The 19493-nt window shown below is 50.8% G+C and overlaps 1 protein-coding gene across 1 annotated transcript; it reads left to right on the forward strand.

Annotated features, from left to right (window-relative positions):
• Window positions 1–392: 392 nt before the first annotated feature.
• On the forward strand, window positions 393–15088 carry DHODH (dihydroorotate dehydrogenase (quinone)). The gene is made up of 9 exons (XM_061548258.1): window positions 393–483; window positions 3584–3802; window positions 4351–4550; window positions 5929–6011; window positions 8793–8980; window positions 9978–10091; window positions 10437–10590; window positions 13159–13318; window positions 14237–15088. Exons 1-9 carry the CDS (start codon window positions 475–477, stop codon window positions 14343–14345), a joined length of 1236 nt encoding a protein of 411 aa, XP_061404242.1. The 5' UTR covers window positions 393–474; the 3' UTR covers window positions 14346–15088.
• The last annotated feature ends 4405 nt before the right edge of the window (window positions 15089–19493 follow it).

Genomic DNA, 19493 nt, shown 5'->3' on the forward strand with positions numbered 1-19493 from the left:
CGCCTCCACATTAGCGAAGCCCCGCCTCCTGTTGATTGAAGCCCCGCCTCCTGCTGATTGAAGCCCCGCCTACTCATTATTGAAGCCCCGCCTCCTAATTATTGAAGCCCCGCCCCCTAATTATTTAAGCCCCGCCTCCTGCTGATTGAAGCTCCGCCTTCTAATTATTGAAGCTCCGCCTCCTAGCGATTGAAGCCCCGCCTCCTAATCATTGAAGCCCCGCCTCCTAATTATTGAAGCCCCGCCTCCTAGCGATTGAAGCCCCGCCTCCTGCTTTTGAAGCTCCGCCTTCTAATTATTGTAGCCCCGCCTCCTAGCGATTGAAGCCCCGCCTCCTCCTCATTGAAGCCCCGCCTTTTCATTGAAGCCCCGCCTCCTCATTGAAGCCCCGCCCTAGTCCCGGAAGCACCGCCTGCCTGACATTCATCCCATCACGGCTGTGGCACTGGGCAGGAGACGCGGGACCCGTGGGCAATGTGGAAGGTGCTTCAGTAACAACCCCCCCCCACTACCCCGACGCATGGCCTATGTTGTGATTATAACAGTGATAATCTTGTATGCAGTGCTGTGAACAATGTCAGATGTAACAATGGCAAGCCGCTGTGTATTGCCAACCGGTCCCGCGCTCTGACCAGCAAACACGTGCGGTCAAACCACCCCCGCCTGCATCCAGCAGCGGGCTGATCGGCGGCCCTAAGTCGATGAACTCAAAGCATTCCGTGTAGTCGTGGGCTTAGCCGGCTTTGTGCACCAGTGGGATCGATGCGACATTCTGTGCCGTAAAAGTTGTGAGAATTGTGGTTCGATTGAGGCCCCGGTTCGCCCTGTTCGTGGTTAATTCGCAAGACGTGGGAATGTGATTCGTGGCGTTCTTAAAAGTTAAAACTGTTGTTTGTGTTATGGACATCGAGATTATTGTAGTTGGTAGTGAATGGCAAAGTTGAAATGGCAACTGGTTCATCCGAAACTCGTTTTCAATACCACCATCTATTTTTTAATTAGAAACATTTAAAACGTCAACAAAATTTTTGTCATTATTACCATCATCGTCACTATAATATCAGTACTACAGTGTAATAATAATAATGTTCAACCCATTGTCAATCTGTTACTGCATAGAGGCCTGCCGTGTCACAGTCACCGGACTTGTTTGGCTATACTGTAATGTGTAATGTACTTACAACGCTGGTAAGATGTTAACTATCTCGCCTGATATGCAGGAGTACGTGGGTTCGATCCCGACTCTGACGCCTGTACGTTTGGAGTCAGCGTGGGCACGTAGATTTTTCTCTGGGTCCTCCGGTTTTTCTGTTCACATTTAGAATCCACGTGCGTTTTGAGCATTTGGCTGCTATAAATATACACGTGGATATGCCACTTAGTTGACCTATCATTATTGGCCAGGTCGCTTTTGAAAAATATCTGTAGGTAAAAAAAATTGTTTCGTTTAAAAGTGTTTTTGAATAATGTGTGGAGGTGGTTTGAGGACCGGTTGAGATACGACTCACGAACTGATGTTAACTGTGGTCAGGAAGCGAACTCTTCTTGCCGAGTTCGTAGTGCGGTGTGTGAATGATTTTTTAATCTCTCCATAATGATAAATACTGTGTAATCACTAACCATCACTGTTGTCATCCTCACCATCACTATCATTGTCACAATCGTCTTGCTCATCACACTGGACTTGTCATTGTGTGTTTGCTATGTTTCACTCGACACCCAGAAAACCCTTGCAAACGAGATGTTCCATCTCTTGGGATTATCCAGGTGAACATTGTAATGTATAACAAGAATGCAACCGTTGAAACATTAGGGATATGCAATGCTGTGCCATGTATAATGAGGATCATTAGAACGCTAACTCTTTCCAAACGCAGTATTTACACGTGGGATATGACCCAGGAACCTTGAGGCCATCACTGTATTCTTGATTACCAGCCACGGCTAATGTCAGTGGCGAGTGATATCTGAAGAACTCCGAGCTCCCGCTCACGCCCCCCAAGTCCCCACCAAGTTTATTTTCTTTTAACAAGATGAGTACTCAAGAGGCCAGGATTAATCTCATTTACAAGAGTTACTGAAATAAAAACACAACTGCATCACGTGAGAAAATATTTCAGTGCTGGCTCTAGCGATGGGACCTCTGAGCTACCCGACGACCCCTAAAACGTCCAGAGTTTAACGCAGCAAATGATCGGCACCAACGAGAATTTTTTTAGAAGGAAATTGCATTCGGACCAGTAAAAACGGTTGCATAAAGTGCATGAATGTGGCCGGACCTCAAGATGCTGTACAATGAATGGGGAAAAAAGGTATTTTCAAGGGGTCCGAGAAAGGAGAAGCAATTATTAGTGATTAATTCAATTGATACGATACTCATTTTGCCCAACAATTGCAAATTATTGGATAAATATTTTTTATAAGTAAAAGCAAATGTTAGCCAATTTTTTAATCTCCGATCTGAAACCCCTTCGCGGAGGCTAAAAAGGCCGGCGCCTCATCGCAGCGAACACGACGGCACGCGTCGCCACGACCGTAATTAACGTTCAACCTCACTCTGACCAGCATGGCGACATATTGTCAAACAACCCTCGTAACCGACACGGCTTGGGGAGGACTTAAGCAGTGGATAGACAAAGGGCTGTGAGCTATGGAAGAGTGGTCATCAGCCATGGGTGGTTTCCCACCATGACCTCTGTGCAGACTTGGACCTAATCAAAGGAACATAGCATGTTTGTGCTTCGTGTCCCTGTATTTTCACAGTACGTGTGGTTTGTTTCTGACTTTGATTCTGCGACTTGCTGTTTTGTCCAAAATACACTTGTCGCAAGTGAAACATGCTGTCGGAAAGCAGCACATGAATTCAATTACCTACAATCACCGCAATGCAAGACCCTTCTGGAAATCGGTCTTAATCAATGGAACAATGAACGTGGAACACACGATACATACGGTATAAATTAAACGGAACAAATGGGAGACGATAATAATTATGAGACAATGTACAACACGGACAATACACAAGATACAACAAATGAGACAACATAAAAGAGATGATACAAACGGGACTGAACAAATGAATCAGACCTTAGATAATACAATGCACCAAACTAATCACAAATCAGATCAAGAAAACTATAACTAACTTTCAAAAAATATATATAATTGATTCTTGCGGACAGCATGACTATCCATCATCCATCGTTTCTCCCCAGCTGATCCTGCTGCTAATCCCTGCCCCCGCCCGCCAGCTACGACCAAGCCTACACCAACCCCACCTTAACCTTTCTCACCTGTCCTAACTGTCACCATAACTACACCAACACTGATAATAGTTTTTTTACCCTTTTATCTGGCAACAAAACTGACACCTTTTTTACAAGTGAGGTTCCAATGGTACACCAACACTTTCAACAACCCCAATCTTTATGTCATGCACTATCACCTTATGTACAATTTTATAATTGCTGTGAAGTGCCTTGGAATAAGGCGCTGTATAAATCTAAACAAGCTAAGAGGTATAGGCGGCCGGCTGTGCGCATCGCCGCTAACTGCTCGTTTATTGCCCCCTTCCGCGAGACAGCAGCGGCTGCGCGAGGCGCTGCTGGTGTTGGGGGGTGGTGTCGCCATCTTCGCCGGGCACGGCACCGTCTCGGGCGATGAGCGGTTCTATCGCGAGCTGCTCATGCCGGCGCTGCGTCGAGTCGTGCCGCCTGAGGCGGCGCACACGTTCTCCATCCGCCTGCTGGCGCTGGGCCTCGGCCCTCGCCTCCACCCCACACGGAACGACGGCCCTGCGCTGGTGAGGTCCGGCGCACGTGTGGGAGCGGTCAGTCCGCCGTCGATCTGCCGCCACACCGCCGACTCGCCGTGGTTGCGTTGAACAGGGGGGTGGGGAACCGACGGGCCAAGCGCAAACCTTCGAACCTCATTCCGTTTGGCCCAAAGGGCCATAATGTGAGGTCTACCACTCGAAATGGCCCTTCAAATCATAATTGACCTGACGAGCATGGCTTCTAATTTTCGCGTTGCGCTCGGTCGCTTTTGTCACTGAAAGGGCCTCTCGTATTCACAGAAGTGGCTGCGTTCATGTATGGTGGCCTGCTAAAAGTATCTTAAAAATCCTATTTGTCTAATTAAGGAAAAGGTTCCCTACTTCATGGCTTAGCGGCATCACAGTGGCTCTCAGTACTACGATGACCCCTTGCCATCGTGGCTTTGGCAGCACTGACTGTGGATGACCTGTGTTGACGGCGTGATGCTCGGGATGGACTACGTGGGAGGTGCGGTATAACTGTACGACGACGACGGTGGCGATGATGACTTCGCTCTGCGCCCTCGTCCCCACAGGAGACGCGCGTGTTTGGCCGCACGTTCGCGAACCCCGTGGGCATCGCGGCCGGCTTCGACAAACATGGCGAGGCGGTGGACGGCCTCTTCCACCTGGGCCTCGGCTTTGTGGAGGTCGGCAGTGTCACTCCGCTCCCGCAGCCCGGAAACCCCAAGCCCCGCGTGTTCCGGTTGAGCGAGGACAGCGCAGTCATCAACCGGTGTGTCGGGACTACTCCCCGCTGGCCGCTCCCCTCCCACCCCTGCCGCCCCCTCGCTGTACGGATTTAGTATCGATACGTCTCGTGTGGATCTTAGTCGTGGGGATCTTTTAGTTTTGATTGTAGTTGCGTATCCTCCGTCGGTCACCGAGGTTGCTGGAGCCTCTGTCGTAGTGTCACAGGATGAGAGATATTTACATTAATAAATGGAAATTTAAGAGCGGTGTTTTCTTTGGACATCTTATGTAGCCAACCGTGCGAATCGGAGGTACGGGGAAGGCGACGTCACATAACTACTTTTGAGGTTCAATCAGTTGACTTGTTATCCACACTATGCGGTACTCCACTATAAAATTTGTTCATCACATTAAATTCTAAATGAATACACAACCACAACTCGGTCAGTGTGAGTCTATGGGCTTCCTTGTGAGTCGTTGGGCCTCTGTGCGATTATATGGGCCTCTATGCAAGTCATTGGTGACCAGGCTGAGACAATAAACTCACTCCACTTGAGGACCCAGTTTAATCACACAGGCAGCTGAAATCCTGAAGTGAACCCAGGATCTCAGTGGTACAGCTGGGTGTTGATTGCAGAGCCATTATCTCGGTCGGTGGATCACACAAATGTTGAGAAACTTTCTTCCCGTGTGCGTAAATGTGTCATACCCTGGCTAGCCAAGAGAATGCAGTACAGCAAATGTAGACACCCACCTGTTCCATCTGCATGGGATAGAGTGCTCCCTCGAATGTGTGGGTTTCTCCAGGTGCTCCTTTTTCCTCCCGCATGTAAGTACTTATAAGTTGACTGGTAACACCTTGATACACTCTTTTCTCCTATAAAGTTGCAGTTGCATTCCTAAAGAACACCTCGTTATGGGAAAATGGCGTTAGAATAAATAATATAAGGTAAAGCACAGTTCGCGATAACACATGAGTTGCGTATGCAGGCTGAACAAAGACTGAGGCGCATGGGTAGCATCTAGAAGCATCCAGCAGCATCCCGCCTTGTGCGATGCTACACCTCGGCAGCCGTCCAACTGCTTATTCCTACTAGCACAGCGTAGTTCTGTTCACTCAATTGTGTTCTATCCAATTCGCGTCCGCGTTATTAAAACAATGTGCTTCCTAATACATTAACCGCGTTAGATCCAATTCACGTTATGAAGACACACGTTTTCAGAGAAGAGGCGAAGGGGGAGGAATTTGGCTCCAGTTCACTACCTGCTACTGATTTCCCGCTCGTCTCTGGTTCCTCTTCGCTCTTCCGAGTCATCTGTGCACGGCATGTTACGAGTTCAAATGATTTTTTCCGAACCTCTTGAGTCGCCTCTAGCAGCACTGACGCTGTCTCTGCTTTGCCATGCCCCTTACCCCGCAGGTACGGGTTCAACAGCGACGGGCACGAGGTGGTGGCGGCACGTCTGGGGGCACGAGCGGACGCGCAGAAGGAGCTGTCTCGAGGTGTGTGTGTGTGCGTGCTTGTGTGTAGGGCACTCGCGTGTGAGTGCTGCAGTCTTCGTACTGCTCTCGGGATTTAAACGAATAGTAACTATACTTTTTCCCCAATTTCGTTTGAGTTTTGTGATGGACTGCCCGTTCAGCACTTTCACAGACCAGCGCATCGCCATGAGCTTGAGGATATCGAAAAGTAGATGTTACAGATCGACTTGTAACAACACGTAAGGTGACCTTTTAATATCGACACACTAGGGGGCGCTGCTCTTTCTAAAATGTTGATGGTGGTGCTGCTGATGATGGTTGTGTTTTTAATGATAAATTTGATGATAAAAATTATTATCGTTATCATTCTGTTGCTGATGATGATTATGGTGGTAGTAGTAGTCTTTTTGAATGATGATGATCGTGGGCTAAATCAAGCCCTGACCGCCTCCAGTTTTACACAGCCTCACACCTTCACCCTCACACTCGCTTCCATCGCACGCGATGGTATGGTGATGATGGTTATGCATCAGATGATGATGACGACGATGATGGTAACAGTGGTGGTGTTTACATCATTAGAACTCCTTGCCAGTACCAAAATATAATAATAGGGGTTTTCCCCTTTTTCTGGCAACAAGACTGAAACCTTTTTTACAAGGATTCATAGCTGCATTTACTGCAAGTATGATAATATATGTATTGTCCTTGAAACTGATTTGTCCATACCAGGGACAGCTTTCGTTTGAGCCTCGACCCAATTGGTGCTCGACCAGAGGACGCCAAAAGGCGTACAGCTCAAAGACAATGCACTATCAAAGTAATGAGGGCTCGGGGTGAGCATCTACATCATGAGACTTCCTTTACAAGTACCAAAATACAATAGGCTCAAAAGAAAGCCGTTTCTGGTGTGGACCAATCAGTTTCAAGGGCAATGCATGTACTATCATCGTGTTTTTTTGTTGTTTGCATTTTGACTGCAAGTATTGTGGTTAATGCAGACATGAATCCTTGTAAAAAGGTTTTAGTTTGTTGCCAGAAAAAAGGGGAAAACCCTATTATTATAATGGTGGTTTTTTGACGTGATTGTGAGGGTTGGGTCCGTCGGGTCTGTCAGGTCATCTTTTCAACCCCTCATGCCAATCCAGCCCACGCGAGCTCCCAGCACACAACCACTCCTCAACGTGGCCCGACCGAAACGAAGAACCACCGAATTTTACTCATGAAACTTTTAACGAAAACACAAACAAACAAATTGCAAAACAATCAACCCGCTCGCGTCTTCCCCGAAAAGTGACGCAAACCGCACGTTGGGATCTCGACTCTGCAAACTCCTCGTGGCCTCGTGCCGGAGCGGCTCACAGCCTCCGACTCCTGGACTCTGATGCAGCAGCAGTTTGCAGCCTCAGACCCCTGAGCTAGAGTTTGCAGCCTCAAACTCCTGGTCTCCGATGCAGTAAAGACACGCCTGTCACTAGTTTGCAGCAGGGTGAATGCCTGGGAGACTCGTTGACTCTGTTGGCATCGAAGGCCAAAGGGTCACAGTTTGCAGAAATGTGGAGAGCTGGGAGGTTCATCACCGGCGAACTCTCCCTCCTTGAAAATGCACGGCGGTGCCGGGGCACGACCACCACCAAAACACCGCGATGGCCAGGAGTAGCCTAAATATCACTCTGCCTGAAACATTGAACCTGTTCATACACTCCCTGTACCAAACACTTTGCCTGTAACCCTGGAAACCTGTTGATACACTTCCTGTGTCAAACAATGTAGGTGAAAACTCGGCTCCAATACTCCCTCTCTGCCTGAATGACTCTGAAACTACTTGTAAAAATATTTCTCCTGGGCTGTCTTCTCTGCCTGCATAACTTTAAAACAACCTGTGAATAACGTTGCTCCAGGACTCTGTCTCTGCCTGAAAACTGAAATATAAAATATGATCATACGATGAGTGAGTAATGTACCTTTGAAATTAACATCTCAGAGATTACTTTATCAAGGTGCACCGGTTGAAATTTGGAAAACACCATTACCAGTTAATCAATTTATCTGAGGCCTTAAATATAACCAATGTAAAATAACTAAACCTATTTAATCGATATTGCCCCAATGCATAGCTCATGTGTGCACACCTGTATTATTGAATTCACATTTTTTTAAACCTGCTTTTAACATCTCTACACTCCCGTCCATCACTTATCAGCTCCTCTGGCTCAGCAGACTTCCGCACCCACGGATATTCTCTCCAGCTCTGCAGAAGATGGCACCTCGTCCGCTTTTTCCAGCCGAGGTCGGGCTTCCACGTGGTGTCAGGCCACAACTCTTGTGCGTGCCTCTCGCCCTCCCGCAGTCCTCGAGCGCACCTCATCGCCCCGAGGCACCAGCAGCTGACAGGGTCGAGTCGCCTGCCTCACGTTCCACCCTCTCAACATTCACTTTGAGGCAACCACGTGGTCGCGCCGCATGGCCACGCCATGCTCCCCGATGCTCGTCTCTCTCTTCTCTCTGGGACTCCTCCCCTATTGTCACTCTCTCGGGGCTTCTTTCTCTCATGTTAGGCTCCCCATCCTGCCCACGAGACACCTACCCCTCCCGCAACATGCAGCGCTGAACCGAGGAAGGGGCGGAATGAGGGGGAGGGCAGGGACGTGGAGAAGTGGCTCACAAGGGCAACTACAGTGATGTTGATAATGCATTCGATTATATAATATTGACGGGCTTAGTTAACCTCCAGCCACAGTAGTTTCTCACGATCGTCATCCCCTCTCTCCCCCTCCCACCCTCTGGCTCGCTCCGTCGCAGGTGGGCATCCCCTCGGCATCAACCTGGGCAAGAACAAGCTCTCGCCCAGCGCCGCGGATGACTACGTGGCGGGGGTGACGCGCTTTGGCCCGCTGGCCGACTACCTTGTGGTGAACGTGTCTTGCCCCAACACGCCGGGCCTACAGGTCCTTCAAGGATGCTCCGAACTCAGGGCCCTGCTGCAGCAGGTGACGACTGGTTGGGGTCACGGAGGGAGGGTCATTCTTGAGGTCATAGTCAGGGTCACGATAGAGGTTGGGGCCATCGTCACGGTCACTGCAGCAGTTGGAGTCGAAGTCGAGGTCAAAGTTGAGGTCGGCAGTCTGTGCGGCAACAGCACTTGCCTCAACAGTCTGTTTGGAGCGCGTGTACGTTTATGTACGTGTAATGAGCGACTTCCGTGACACGTCGTGTAGAGGGTACTTCTTTATTTACTCACACTGGGCACAACACAGGCCAACACTTGTTCTTCCTCACACTGAGCACAACTCTAGGTATTAACACATCTACTGGCTACACACACAGCCGATCACTCAGCGTGGTCCCATTGCCCCCACTCGGCTATGCCGCTGGCTGGTGGCGTAATGATGATGGCGATGGAAACCACGCAGGGGATCTTCCACGTGGCCGGACGACGGAGAGAGCTGTCGGCGAGCAGCGACGCAGCCAGAACCCAGGACCCCACACATGAGCCCTGAGCTCCGGGTCCGCTCCCCCTAATATCCCCCCAGGCGTGGCTGGGCCCCGCCTCCGGCCACGCCTTCTCGTGGAACCTTCCAGCAGGTTCCTGGAGTATCTCTGCTAACCCCACCTGTTACCTTTGCCTTAGATACACCTGCTTCTCTGATTGGTTGTTACTTCTGTGCCCATACCCGTGAATCCCTTTCCAGGCCAGCAGATGTCACCCTGTCATTACATATGGAACCCGAGTTTGATTCCCGCTTAAGGGGCCAACACCGGTTGCAATGATGTGAACCTGTCCTGGGCCTCCCCTAGGTCGACTCCGCCTTAAATTGGAACCTGGTGCTGTGTGTAAACATCACCACTGGGGAGACACAGGTGGTCGGGCATCGTGCTGCCCACCCACCCCCTCGTGTGCCATGCCAACCTTCATAGGTGCTCGCTAACAGCACTTGGCCCAATGGTCTATATAGGCTGTATGTGTTGTGTGTGCGTGTTGTGCAGGTTGTGCGTGCGCGTGACGCACTGCCCACTCCACACAGGCCGGCCTTGCTGCTCAAGATTGCGCCGGACCTCACCAACGAGGCCAAGCGCGACATCGCAGCCGTTGTCACTGAGGTCAGCTTCCACAAACGTTTATTCATAGCTTTGTCCACCCGGCTGTACTCTGACTGTAAGGGCGGGGGGGGATCCACCATGCTGGTGAAGTATGGTGCGTGGTAATGTGCGACCCGTCAAAATATCTGTCCGGGTTTGGTGACCCGGAAAATGACTTCGCACCCGGCACACCACATCCAGAATACCTCTCTCGCCTATGGCTGTGGTTACTAGTCACATGCTACCTCCTCCAGTCTACCAGCGACCGGAAACATATTAAGCAATAGTGCATGTGCTTAACACAATGAGGCAACCGAGACGTGCGGTGGTGCACGTGCAATCTCTGCTATTCCCCGCGTGGCACAGATGGGTGTGGACGGCCTTATTGTGAGCAACACCACTTTGAGCCGGCCGGCGGGCCTGCAGTCCGCTCACCGCACCGAGACCGGGGGGCTGAGCGGGGTGCCGCTCCGAGAGCTCTCCACGCAGACCGTGCGAGACATGTACAAACTCACCGGAGGTCGGCTCCCGTCCACGCACCCACCCACGCACCCACTCGCGCACCCACTCGCGCACCCACTCGCGCGCCCACTCGCGCGCCCACTCGCGCGCCCACTCGCGCGCCCACTCGCGCGCCCACTCGCGCGCCCACTCACGCGCCCACTCACGCGCCCACTCACTCGCGCACCCACTCGCGCACCCACTCGCGCACCCACTCGCGCACCCACTCGCGCACCCACTCGCGCACTCACTCGCGCACCCACTTACCCGTGCACCCACTCACCCGCGCACCCACTCCGCGCACCCACTCGCGCACCCACTCGCGCACCCACTCGCGCACCCACTCGCGCACCCACTCGCGCACTCACTCGCACACCCACTTACCCGTGCACCCACTTACCCGTGCACCCACTCACCCGCGCACCCACTCGCGCACCCACTCGCGCACCCACTCGCGCACCCACTCGCGCACCCACTCGCGCACCCACTCGCGCACCCACTCGCGCACCCACGCATGCGCCTACTCACGCGCGCACTCACTCGCGCGCCCACTCACGCGCCCACCCACTCGCGCACCCACTCGCGCACCCACTCGCGCACCCACTCGCGCACCCACTCGCGCACCCACTCGCGCACCCACGCACGCACCCACTCGCGCACCCACTCGCTCACGCACCCGCTCACGCACCCGCTCACTCACGCGCCCATCCACGCGCCCACCCACGCGCCCACCCACGCGCGCACCCACTCACGCACCCACTCAGTCACGCACCCACTCACTCACGCACGCACGCACCCACTCACGCACACACTCACGCACTCACTCACGCACCCACTCATGCACCCACTCACTCACGCACCCACTCACTCACGCACCCACTCACTCACGCACCCACTCACTCACGCACCCACTCACGCACCCACTCACGCACCCACTCACTCACGCACCCACTCACTCACGCACCCACTCACTCACGCACCCACTCGCGCACCCACTCGCGCACCCACGCATCCACTCATGCGCCTACTCACGCGCGCACTCACTCGCGCGCCCACTCACGCGCCCACCCACTCGCGCACCCACTCGCGCACCCACTCGCGCACCCACGCACGCACCCACTCGCGCACCCACTCGCTCACGCACCCGCTCATGCACCCGCTCACTCACGCGCCCATCCACGCGCCCACCCACGCGCCCACCCACGCGCGCACCCACTCACGCACCCACTCAGTCACGCACCCACTCACTCACGCACGCACGCACCCACTCACGCACACACTCACGCACTCACTCACGCACCCACTCACGCACCCACTCACTCACGCACCCACTCACGCACCCACTCACTCACGCACCCACTCACTCACGCACCCACTCACTCACGCACCCACTCACTCACGCACCCACTCACGCACCCACTCACTCACGCACCCACTCACTCACGCACCCACTCACTCACGCACCCACTCACGCACCCACTCACGCACCCACTCACGCACCCACTCACGCACCCACTCACTCACGCACCCACTCACTCACGCACCCACTCACTCACGCACCCACTCACTCACGCACCCACTCACTCACGCACCCACTCACTCACGCACCCACTCACGCACCCACTCACGCACCCACGCGTGCATACAACAATAGCAACTGCCGTTCAGTGGTGGTGATGACACCATTGTGCTTGTGGCATGCTAGTTGCACTTTGAGGCCATGTGAAGTGTCATAGACCTGCTGGCAGGAGGTCACGGAACAGACCCAGGTGCTATGGGTTTATTGACTGAGACAACTGTCAGATGCATCTACTGTACCAACTCTCTGAGCTTTGGCCACCTGGCGCTCTGCTCATTGTTATGAGCGTTGCTCCTCTGCCCTCCGTTGTTGCTGGAGGGCGACTGCCTCCACTCCCCAGCAGCGTTCATCACGAACCTCCTCCAATGCGGCCGATTTTGACACTGCAAGTCCACTCAGCTTCCAAATCCTTCTGTAACACATCAGTCTACCTCTTCTTTAGCCCATGCCGCGTCCATTTAGCCCCCTCTATCCGGCCAAATAGAAGCTGCATGGGCACACGTGTATTCGCACGGATGTGCACATGTCTGCACGCACACGTTCAGAGACGTGCACGGAGAGACACGCTCAACTCATGGCTGCACACGTGCATGCAGAGATACATGCACAGGTACACATTTATACTCGAGCACACACAAAACCACATGGGATTGTATGCACATGTGTTCATACACACATGCATACATGTACACACACCAGACAAATATTCCCCAGTAGCCATACAGAACTGTTGGGGCAAGTGCTATTAGCACGTACCTGTAAAGGCCGGCATGGTACATAAGAGGGTGGTTGGCCATCACTACGCCTGGCCCCCAGTGCTGATGTTTATACACCACACCAGGTGCTCATTTAAGGCTGAGTCGAGCTCGGAGAGGCCCAAGATGGGGTGGGAATATGGGGTGTTTTCTGCTCTGATGTCCCAAGGTGCAGAGATACCTAAATCCAGCACTGTTGAGCAATTAGTAGCTTAACGGTTGTTTGTTGTGCATTCACCAACGAACGATGCAGGCTCCGTGCCAATTGTGGGGGTCGGCGGGATAACAAACGGCGCCGACGCATTCGAGAAGATCCACGCGGGGGCCTCGCTTGTGCAGCTCTACACGGCGCTCATGTACCAGGGCCCGCCCGTCATTGCGCGCGTCAAGCGCGAGCTGCGGGACCTGCTCAGGTATATTCTGGGGCGCTGTCCGCCGCTAATGCGACCGCAGAAAATTCACGCGGTTGAATCACAGTTTGCAAAAAACAACCCTTTCAAGCCGTTGGGGATGATATGAGACGTGTGTTGCTTTTCGTGTGTAAAGCGCCTTAAAGCTTTTCTGTTATCGAGGCGTCTAGAAGTTGCAGGGTGGGTGTCCTGTTCACCGCTGAATTCTCGGAACGCACGAGCGGTTATCGTTAATTTTATTTAGAGGCATAGCGCCGTTGTTTTTAAAACATTGTACTCACCGCAGAGAACTGTAGCGAGCTAACCACACTCTATGATAGCTGTCACCAAACTGTACCACAAGTCCTCCCCACATGGCTTTTTACTTTTGATTCTGTTCCGATGACGTAAATATACGGGACAAAATCGGAAGAAAAACTGATGACTTCCACGTACGCCATTCTATGTATGTACACGTACGCCATTGTAATGGGAAAGGGTTAAGACGCCCAGGAGTAAAGGACGATGCTTTTTATGAAAAATAAATTATGGCTATTTTTATTATTATTACTTCTAAGGTTCATTAAATCAGCTCAAGTGCAAATGCTAGGTGGATTGATACATCGCAGGATGGGGAGAGATGGTGATAGTTTGGGCGGGCCTTCGTCCAGCAGTGAAAGAATTCAGTCACAATGATGACATTGTGACTGACTTCTTCACCATTGTCGACCTCCCTGTTCTCAATTGTAATTACGATCACAGCAGCATCGTTAGCTGTAGTTCCTTACGAATTAGAATGATATGTGACCCCAGGTCAGTATGGTAATCGGGACCCATCATCACAAAACGAGCAATATCAACAAAAACGTCATAATTTTTCATCATCTGTCCACACGATTGGTTTACCCAACAATCGTTTTGTTTGGGCTCCATCTTTTGCAGTGAACACGGCTACAGCAGCGTGGCCGAGGCTGTCGGGGCCGAACACCGGGAACCCCGGACTGGATTGCCGCGGCAGGCGGAGCGTAATGCGGGGGGTGCGGCGGCGTGACGGGAGGGGGGGGGTGCGGCGGTGTGACGGACGCGATGTGGCTGAGCTGTGCAGTGGTGATGTCGCTGAGAACCGTAGCTGTGAGCCGGATTTTTCTGCCGAACGCTCATCACACATACGTAGGATAACACTCATTTGGTCTGTGAAGATGAGTTCAGGAGTCCTCCTTGTTCTGCTGCCATCCACTGGCACACCTCACGGCCTAGCTGGTCTAGGAGTTTAACAAATCCCTACGAAATACACCAAAACTTGCCTCTCCACAGGTGTGCGCCACTGTATCCAGCTCATACATTTGTGTTTTCCTGAATCTTTATCACCAAGGAAGTTTCGTGAAAGGTTTCACGAGTATAATATATGAATTTCAATCGCTGCCTTCATATGTATTTTGGTATTGGTACATCCTCGCAAAATTGTAATTTTAATTGTTAACATGAGCTGTGGATGTGCTGCTGCACTCGCGATAATTACGTTTCCTCTCCACAAACATGCAATTTTTTTATCGCTTGTGCGCGTTAACGTCAAGCGGACGCACAACACGTCCCACTCGATGGTTATTTGTATTTTTGTAAAGCTGATGTAAGAAGCGGCGGTTGCCTTTTCCCCACCACCCATCGCTCACTTGCTTGGCCGAGCAAATTTGGCGATAGTGTCGACTTTCTGACGTGTGGTCGTTGTAAAGCTGTTGCGACAGAAGAACAAATAAACCGCAGGTCACCGACCTCGATGACCTGCCGACAATCGAGCCGTCCCGCGTGGAATTCACATAACACGGCTTCTTCAAAGGGTCCCTGCTGAAGTTAGACGCCCCCAAAAAATCTAGCATCACTCCAAGACATCTCGACAAACAGCGTAATATGCAGGGTGCGGCAATATTCAGGAACAGTAGAAACTTAATTCCTATGATGTAGGAGAAGATACAAGCTGAGTGTAATATTAGTATGATTAATAAGATGTACGTGGGACGATCACTGCATACATTTCCGCAGTTGTGCTCGACAGCTCTCTAATGTATTTTTGGGTTCTACCGCTGTCCGAAGTTTCACTCCACGTACAAGGAGCTTCTTCAGCAACTGACCTGAGCTCCCTCAGCTTGTACTATTTTCTCAATATATAAAACGGAGGCCCCAAAATCGCCCTACAGCATGGGACCTTCTTTGAGGACCTGAAATTCGTGAAGAAGCTTCCAGCAAGTGGAGCAAAACGTTGGACATGGTGGAAAAAAACCCGACGTGGTACAACCCCTAACCTTGTCGTAGTGCTATCCGTATGGACACAAGGGAATGTTCAAGCATCCTATGTATGAAACGGATTGAGAGGTGTGTGTGCATGCAAACGGTGCACAGTTGCAGCGTCATCATCATTGGCCATGATTGATCTGCTGCATGAAGGGCTCTGCACGCCATTGCACACAGTTTGATCATCTCCTGCTATTTTCCTGCGCAGACGTATGGCTCCTGACATTTTCCCACACCCTATGTAGTATTCGAAATAATTTACATAAAAATGCCAAAAACTAAACGAAACAGGAGTCGAAAATGTACAAGTAATTAAAACCAGATGGTGCGTGTACGATTCGTACACGAAGTGACTGTAGGCAATACCAAAGCAATGAGATTAGTGTGTACGATGCATGAGTGTGTTGCACACGCTATTCATGTGTTCATGTAGCTGTCCAGTTTATGTGTGTGTGGTTGTGGAATGATTCGTATCTGATCACAAGTTAAATGCGTGTCGTAAACACTCCTCCACCTGACGCAGCCGATTCGTAAAATCATATGAACAAACGTTGGAAATTTACGAATAACAAATTATATTAAACTCCGTTAGTTAAGCATCTTCCAAATGTTACGACAGCTCATGCGATCTGACCCAAAAATAAATTGTGAATCAATGTTGGTAGCGAAAACCTCCGTGGTAATGTCACCAACCTCTGTGTGGTTGTGGAATTTTGTGTCCCATGGTATTCTTGACAAATCGGGCCAGTTGCACTTTGACCAATTGACCCGAGCAGCTTCTATATAAGAGTATTATCCTTCATGTACTTGCTTATTTTAAGTTTTGCTGGCTGGTGTGCAGACAGGCAAGTGAGTGATGACGTCACGCCCCCCCCCACTCACCCTCCACCCCAGCCATGTCGCCCGCGCAATTGCGTGGGCAGTGCTCGTATAAATAACAAAATAGATCAGCAATGTCTCCTTCACATATTCATATCTCCACGTTAAAAATATACAAAAAGGACGCAGGCGAGTTTTGTGTACGCCACTAAAACGCATGCGGCGCAGAGGGCTTTGTGTACTTTGTGAGAAATACTTTGTCAGATTTGACTTGACATTTCCATAGGGTCCAGTATTTGAGTCAACCCAGTCATGAACTATCAAGTTTTTCTCAAAATAACTGGACGCATCACAACAGCCATCGCTATATTCTGTTTTACAATCTATGGTACAACCATTTGCCAATCTACTGCTGCGCGAAGTCATCCCCCGTGCTGTGTGACCCATGATGGTTTAGATTTTGCCTTAAAACTGTCGTGACTGCAGCAATTCATATTCTTGCTTTCGGTAAAGTCACGAAGATAGAATGATGGTTTGTTTATTTTAATCATACTGCATGGTCAGTACTGGTTGGGTGTCCAGTATTAAAGATGTCATCCAACGCTGACGTTAACTGGTGGCTTGGAATCGAACGCTGCAAGTTTGGTCATACGTTTTATGTATATCGTTTATTGTTCAATTTAAATCACAGTTCCTATGATTACTGTTGTTACATTGTTTTTATAGCTTTATTTTAGTGATTTGAAAACATGGTTAATCCAAATTGTCTTATGGTTGTTGTTGTTGTTGGCTTGCACCACATTGTGATTTCTTCACACAGCGTTTTAATACTTTTTTTTTGGGGGGGGGGGGGGGGTAATTTGTTGGTTTATTCCAGGATGTTTCTGTTACGCGTCATTGCTTTGGGATGTTCTGTGTTCATTGTTTGTTGCGGTTGCACCCGACTCAAGAGCCGCATGGCTCACAGGGCTATACCTAATAAATGAAACTTGAAACTTGGTTGCTGGGTTCATAGTACAGCGCTAACTGCTGTGCCGCCACTGCTATATATAATGTACAGCAGTGGTCAGCATGGTGTGTTTGTGTGAATGTGTGTGTGTATATATATGCTCTGTAAGCCGATATGGCTTATACGTGACTGGTCTCGCCACCCACTGAGCCCACCAACCGAGGCTCATTGTCAGAGCTTTCCATCATCCTCCTCGTCCCATTCATCTCCTCCCCTCCACCCTCGACAACACAACTCCAACCAGTGCCACCCTTGCACGGATGAAACGAATTATTTGGGGGGGGATTCTGCGTTCGAAGTGGTACATAAACACAACTAACAAAACAAATCAACACATTCGTCAGTAACACTGGCCGTAAAAGGAAATGTATATAATCGGCGACGTTTCGGGTAATGGCCCTTCATAGCACACGAATAGAGAGGTCAGAGATAATGTAGACGATCAGAGTTGGAGACCACTTAATATCATGGGACCTGATGATAATAAAATAAAATTAGTAATGTTTTCTGATGACCAGCTTTTTTATTGGAATATAAAGTTACCTAATAGTAGCTACTGGGTAACAGACAAACCTTTAAGTAATAAAACATTATTACTAAATAAACTCATTTAAAAGTAACATGGCATTGTGGGACAATTTCTTCTCGTGAGCATAAGGTAGTCGTTTAAGAGTATTGAGTGGAATTTAGCCAGCAGTCGGTTCTCCGAATACTTTTCAGGAGAAATCCGACATTTAGCAGTTTGGGCAATGCCATTAATTAGTTTGGGTTCGTGTGGAAAAAACCCGGGGGACTCGGGGAGAAAACCCCACGCGACTACGGCAAGAGAGACACCCCTTAGGGTCGGGATCGAACCTACGATCTCCTATAATCGAGGCAAGGTAGTTAACATCTTTCCACCGTGGCACCACCACTCTCATCCAGCAATGGATTGACAAACATGCTGCACATATAACAATTGGTTGTACCCTTTCTGGCAATAAAACAGGTTTCGAGATGTTAAAAGCCCGAACAGAATCCTTATACTGGTAGGAACCACCTGGTTCCACCAGCCCACAGTGGATTATTGTGTGTGTCCGTCGTGCATCAAAAAATGGGAGGGGTGGGGCTGGGTGGAGAGGGCTGGGCTGGGTGGGGAGGGGCTGGGAGGGAGGTGTGGGGAGGAGGTGGGGAGGGGCAGGGTGGGGCTGGGTGGGGCAGGGTGGAGCTGGGAGGGAGGTGTGGGGAGGGGGTGGGGAGGGGCAGGGTGGGGCTGGGTGGAGAGGGCGGGGCTGGGAGGGAGGTGTGGGGAGGGGGTGGGGAGGGGGTGGGGAGGGGCAGGGTGGGGCTGGGTGGGGGGTGGGAGGGGTGGGGCTGGGTGGGGAGGAGCTGGTCACCCCGTGGTGCCCTTATAAAACTCAACGTTTAACCTACTCACGCCGGCTTGTGCCCGCCCTCACAGTCGGGCATATTTGCGGAATACACCACGCCGCCGTTGACCCTGCAGGCCATTGAGCGAGCAACCCAACGTTCCTACCAGCTCCCTCCGCAACAGGAATGTGTTTCAAGGACTTCTGTCTGAACTAACCACACGTACTTGTGGTGAACATGCAAACAAAAACATGTTCTGGTAATACAGTATATGCATTGTCTTTTAAACGAATTGGTCCACACCAGAGACAGCTTTCTTTAAAGCCTAGTCTCAAATATGCTCACCACAAGTACAGTATGTGTGGTTAATGCAGACATGATTCCATGCTAAAGGTTTCTGTTGGTGTTTTAACATCTTCACACCGCTTTTATTGCCGAAATGGGTAAAACCAATTCTTATATGGTGCAGTTCAGCAGCTCGCTGTTGTTTTTTTTGTATAATGCACAGACTCTGTGTGTGCTTTGTTACACGTCTCTTGCATGAAACGTCTGTGTTGGTCATTGCGGGAAAGGGGGGACTCCTTGTCACGGATCGTGGCGTGATTAGAAGCGACAATGGAGAGAGACTCAGAGCCAAGTTCGACCTCGGGGCGGTCACCTCCATCAGCCAATGTGCGTGCGCTCTCACGTCCACACCTCTCTCTCTCATCATCATTCTCTCGTCTCCTCCTCTTG

This window comes from Lethenteron reissneri, chromosome 9, assembly GCF_015708825.2.
Source record: "Lethenteron reissneri isolate LAM-NWPU_2019-01 chromosome 9, ASM1570882v1, whole genome shotgun sequence".
In the NCBI taxonomy this organism is placed as follows: Eukaryota; Metazoa; Chordata; class Hyperoartia; order Petromyzontiformes; family Petromyzontidae; genus Lethenteron; species Lethenteron reissneri.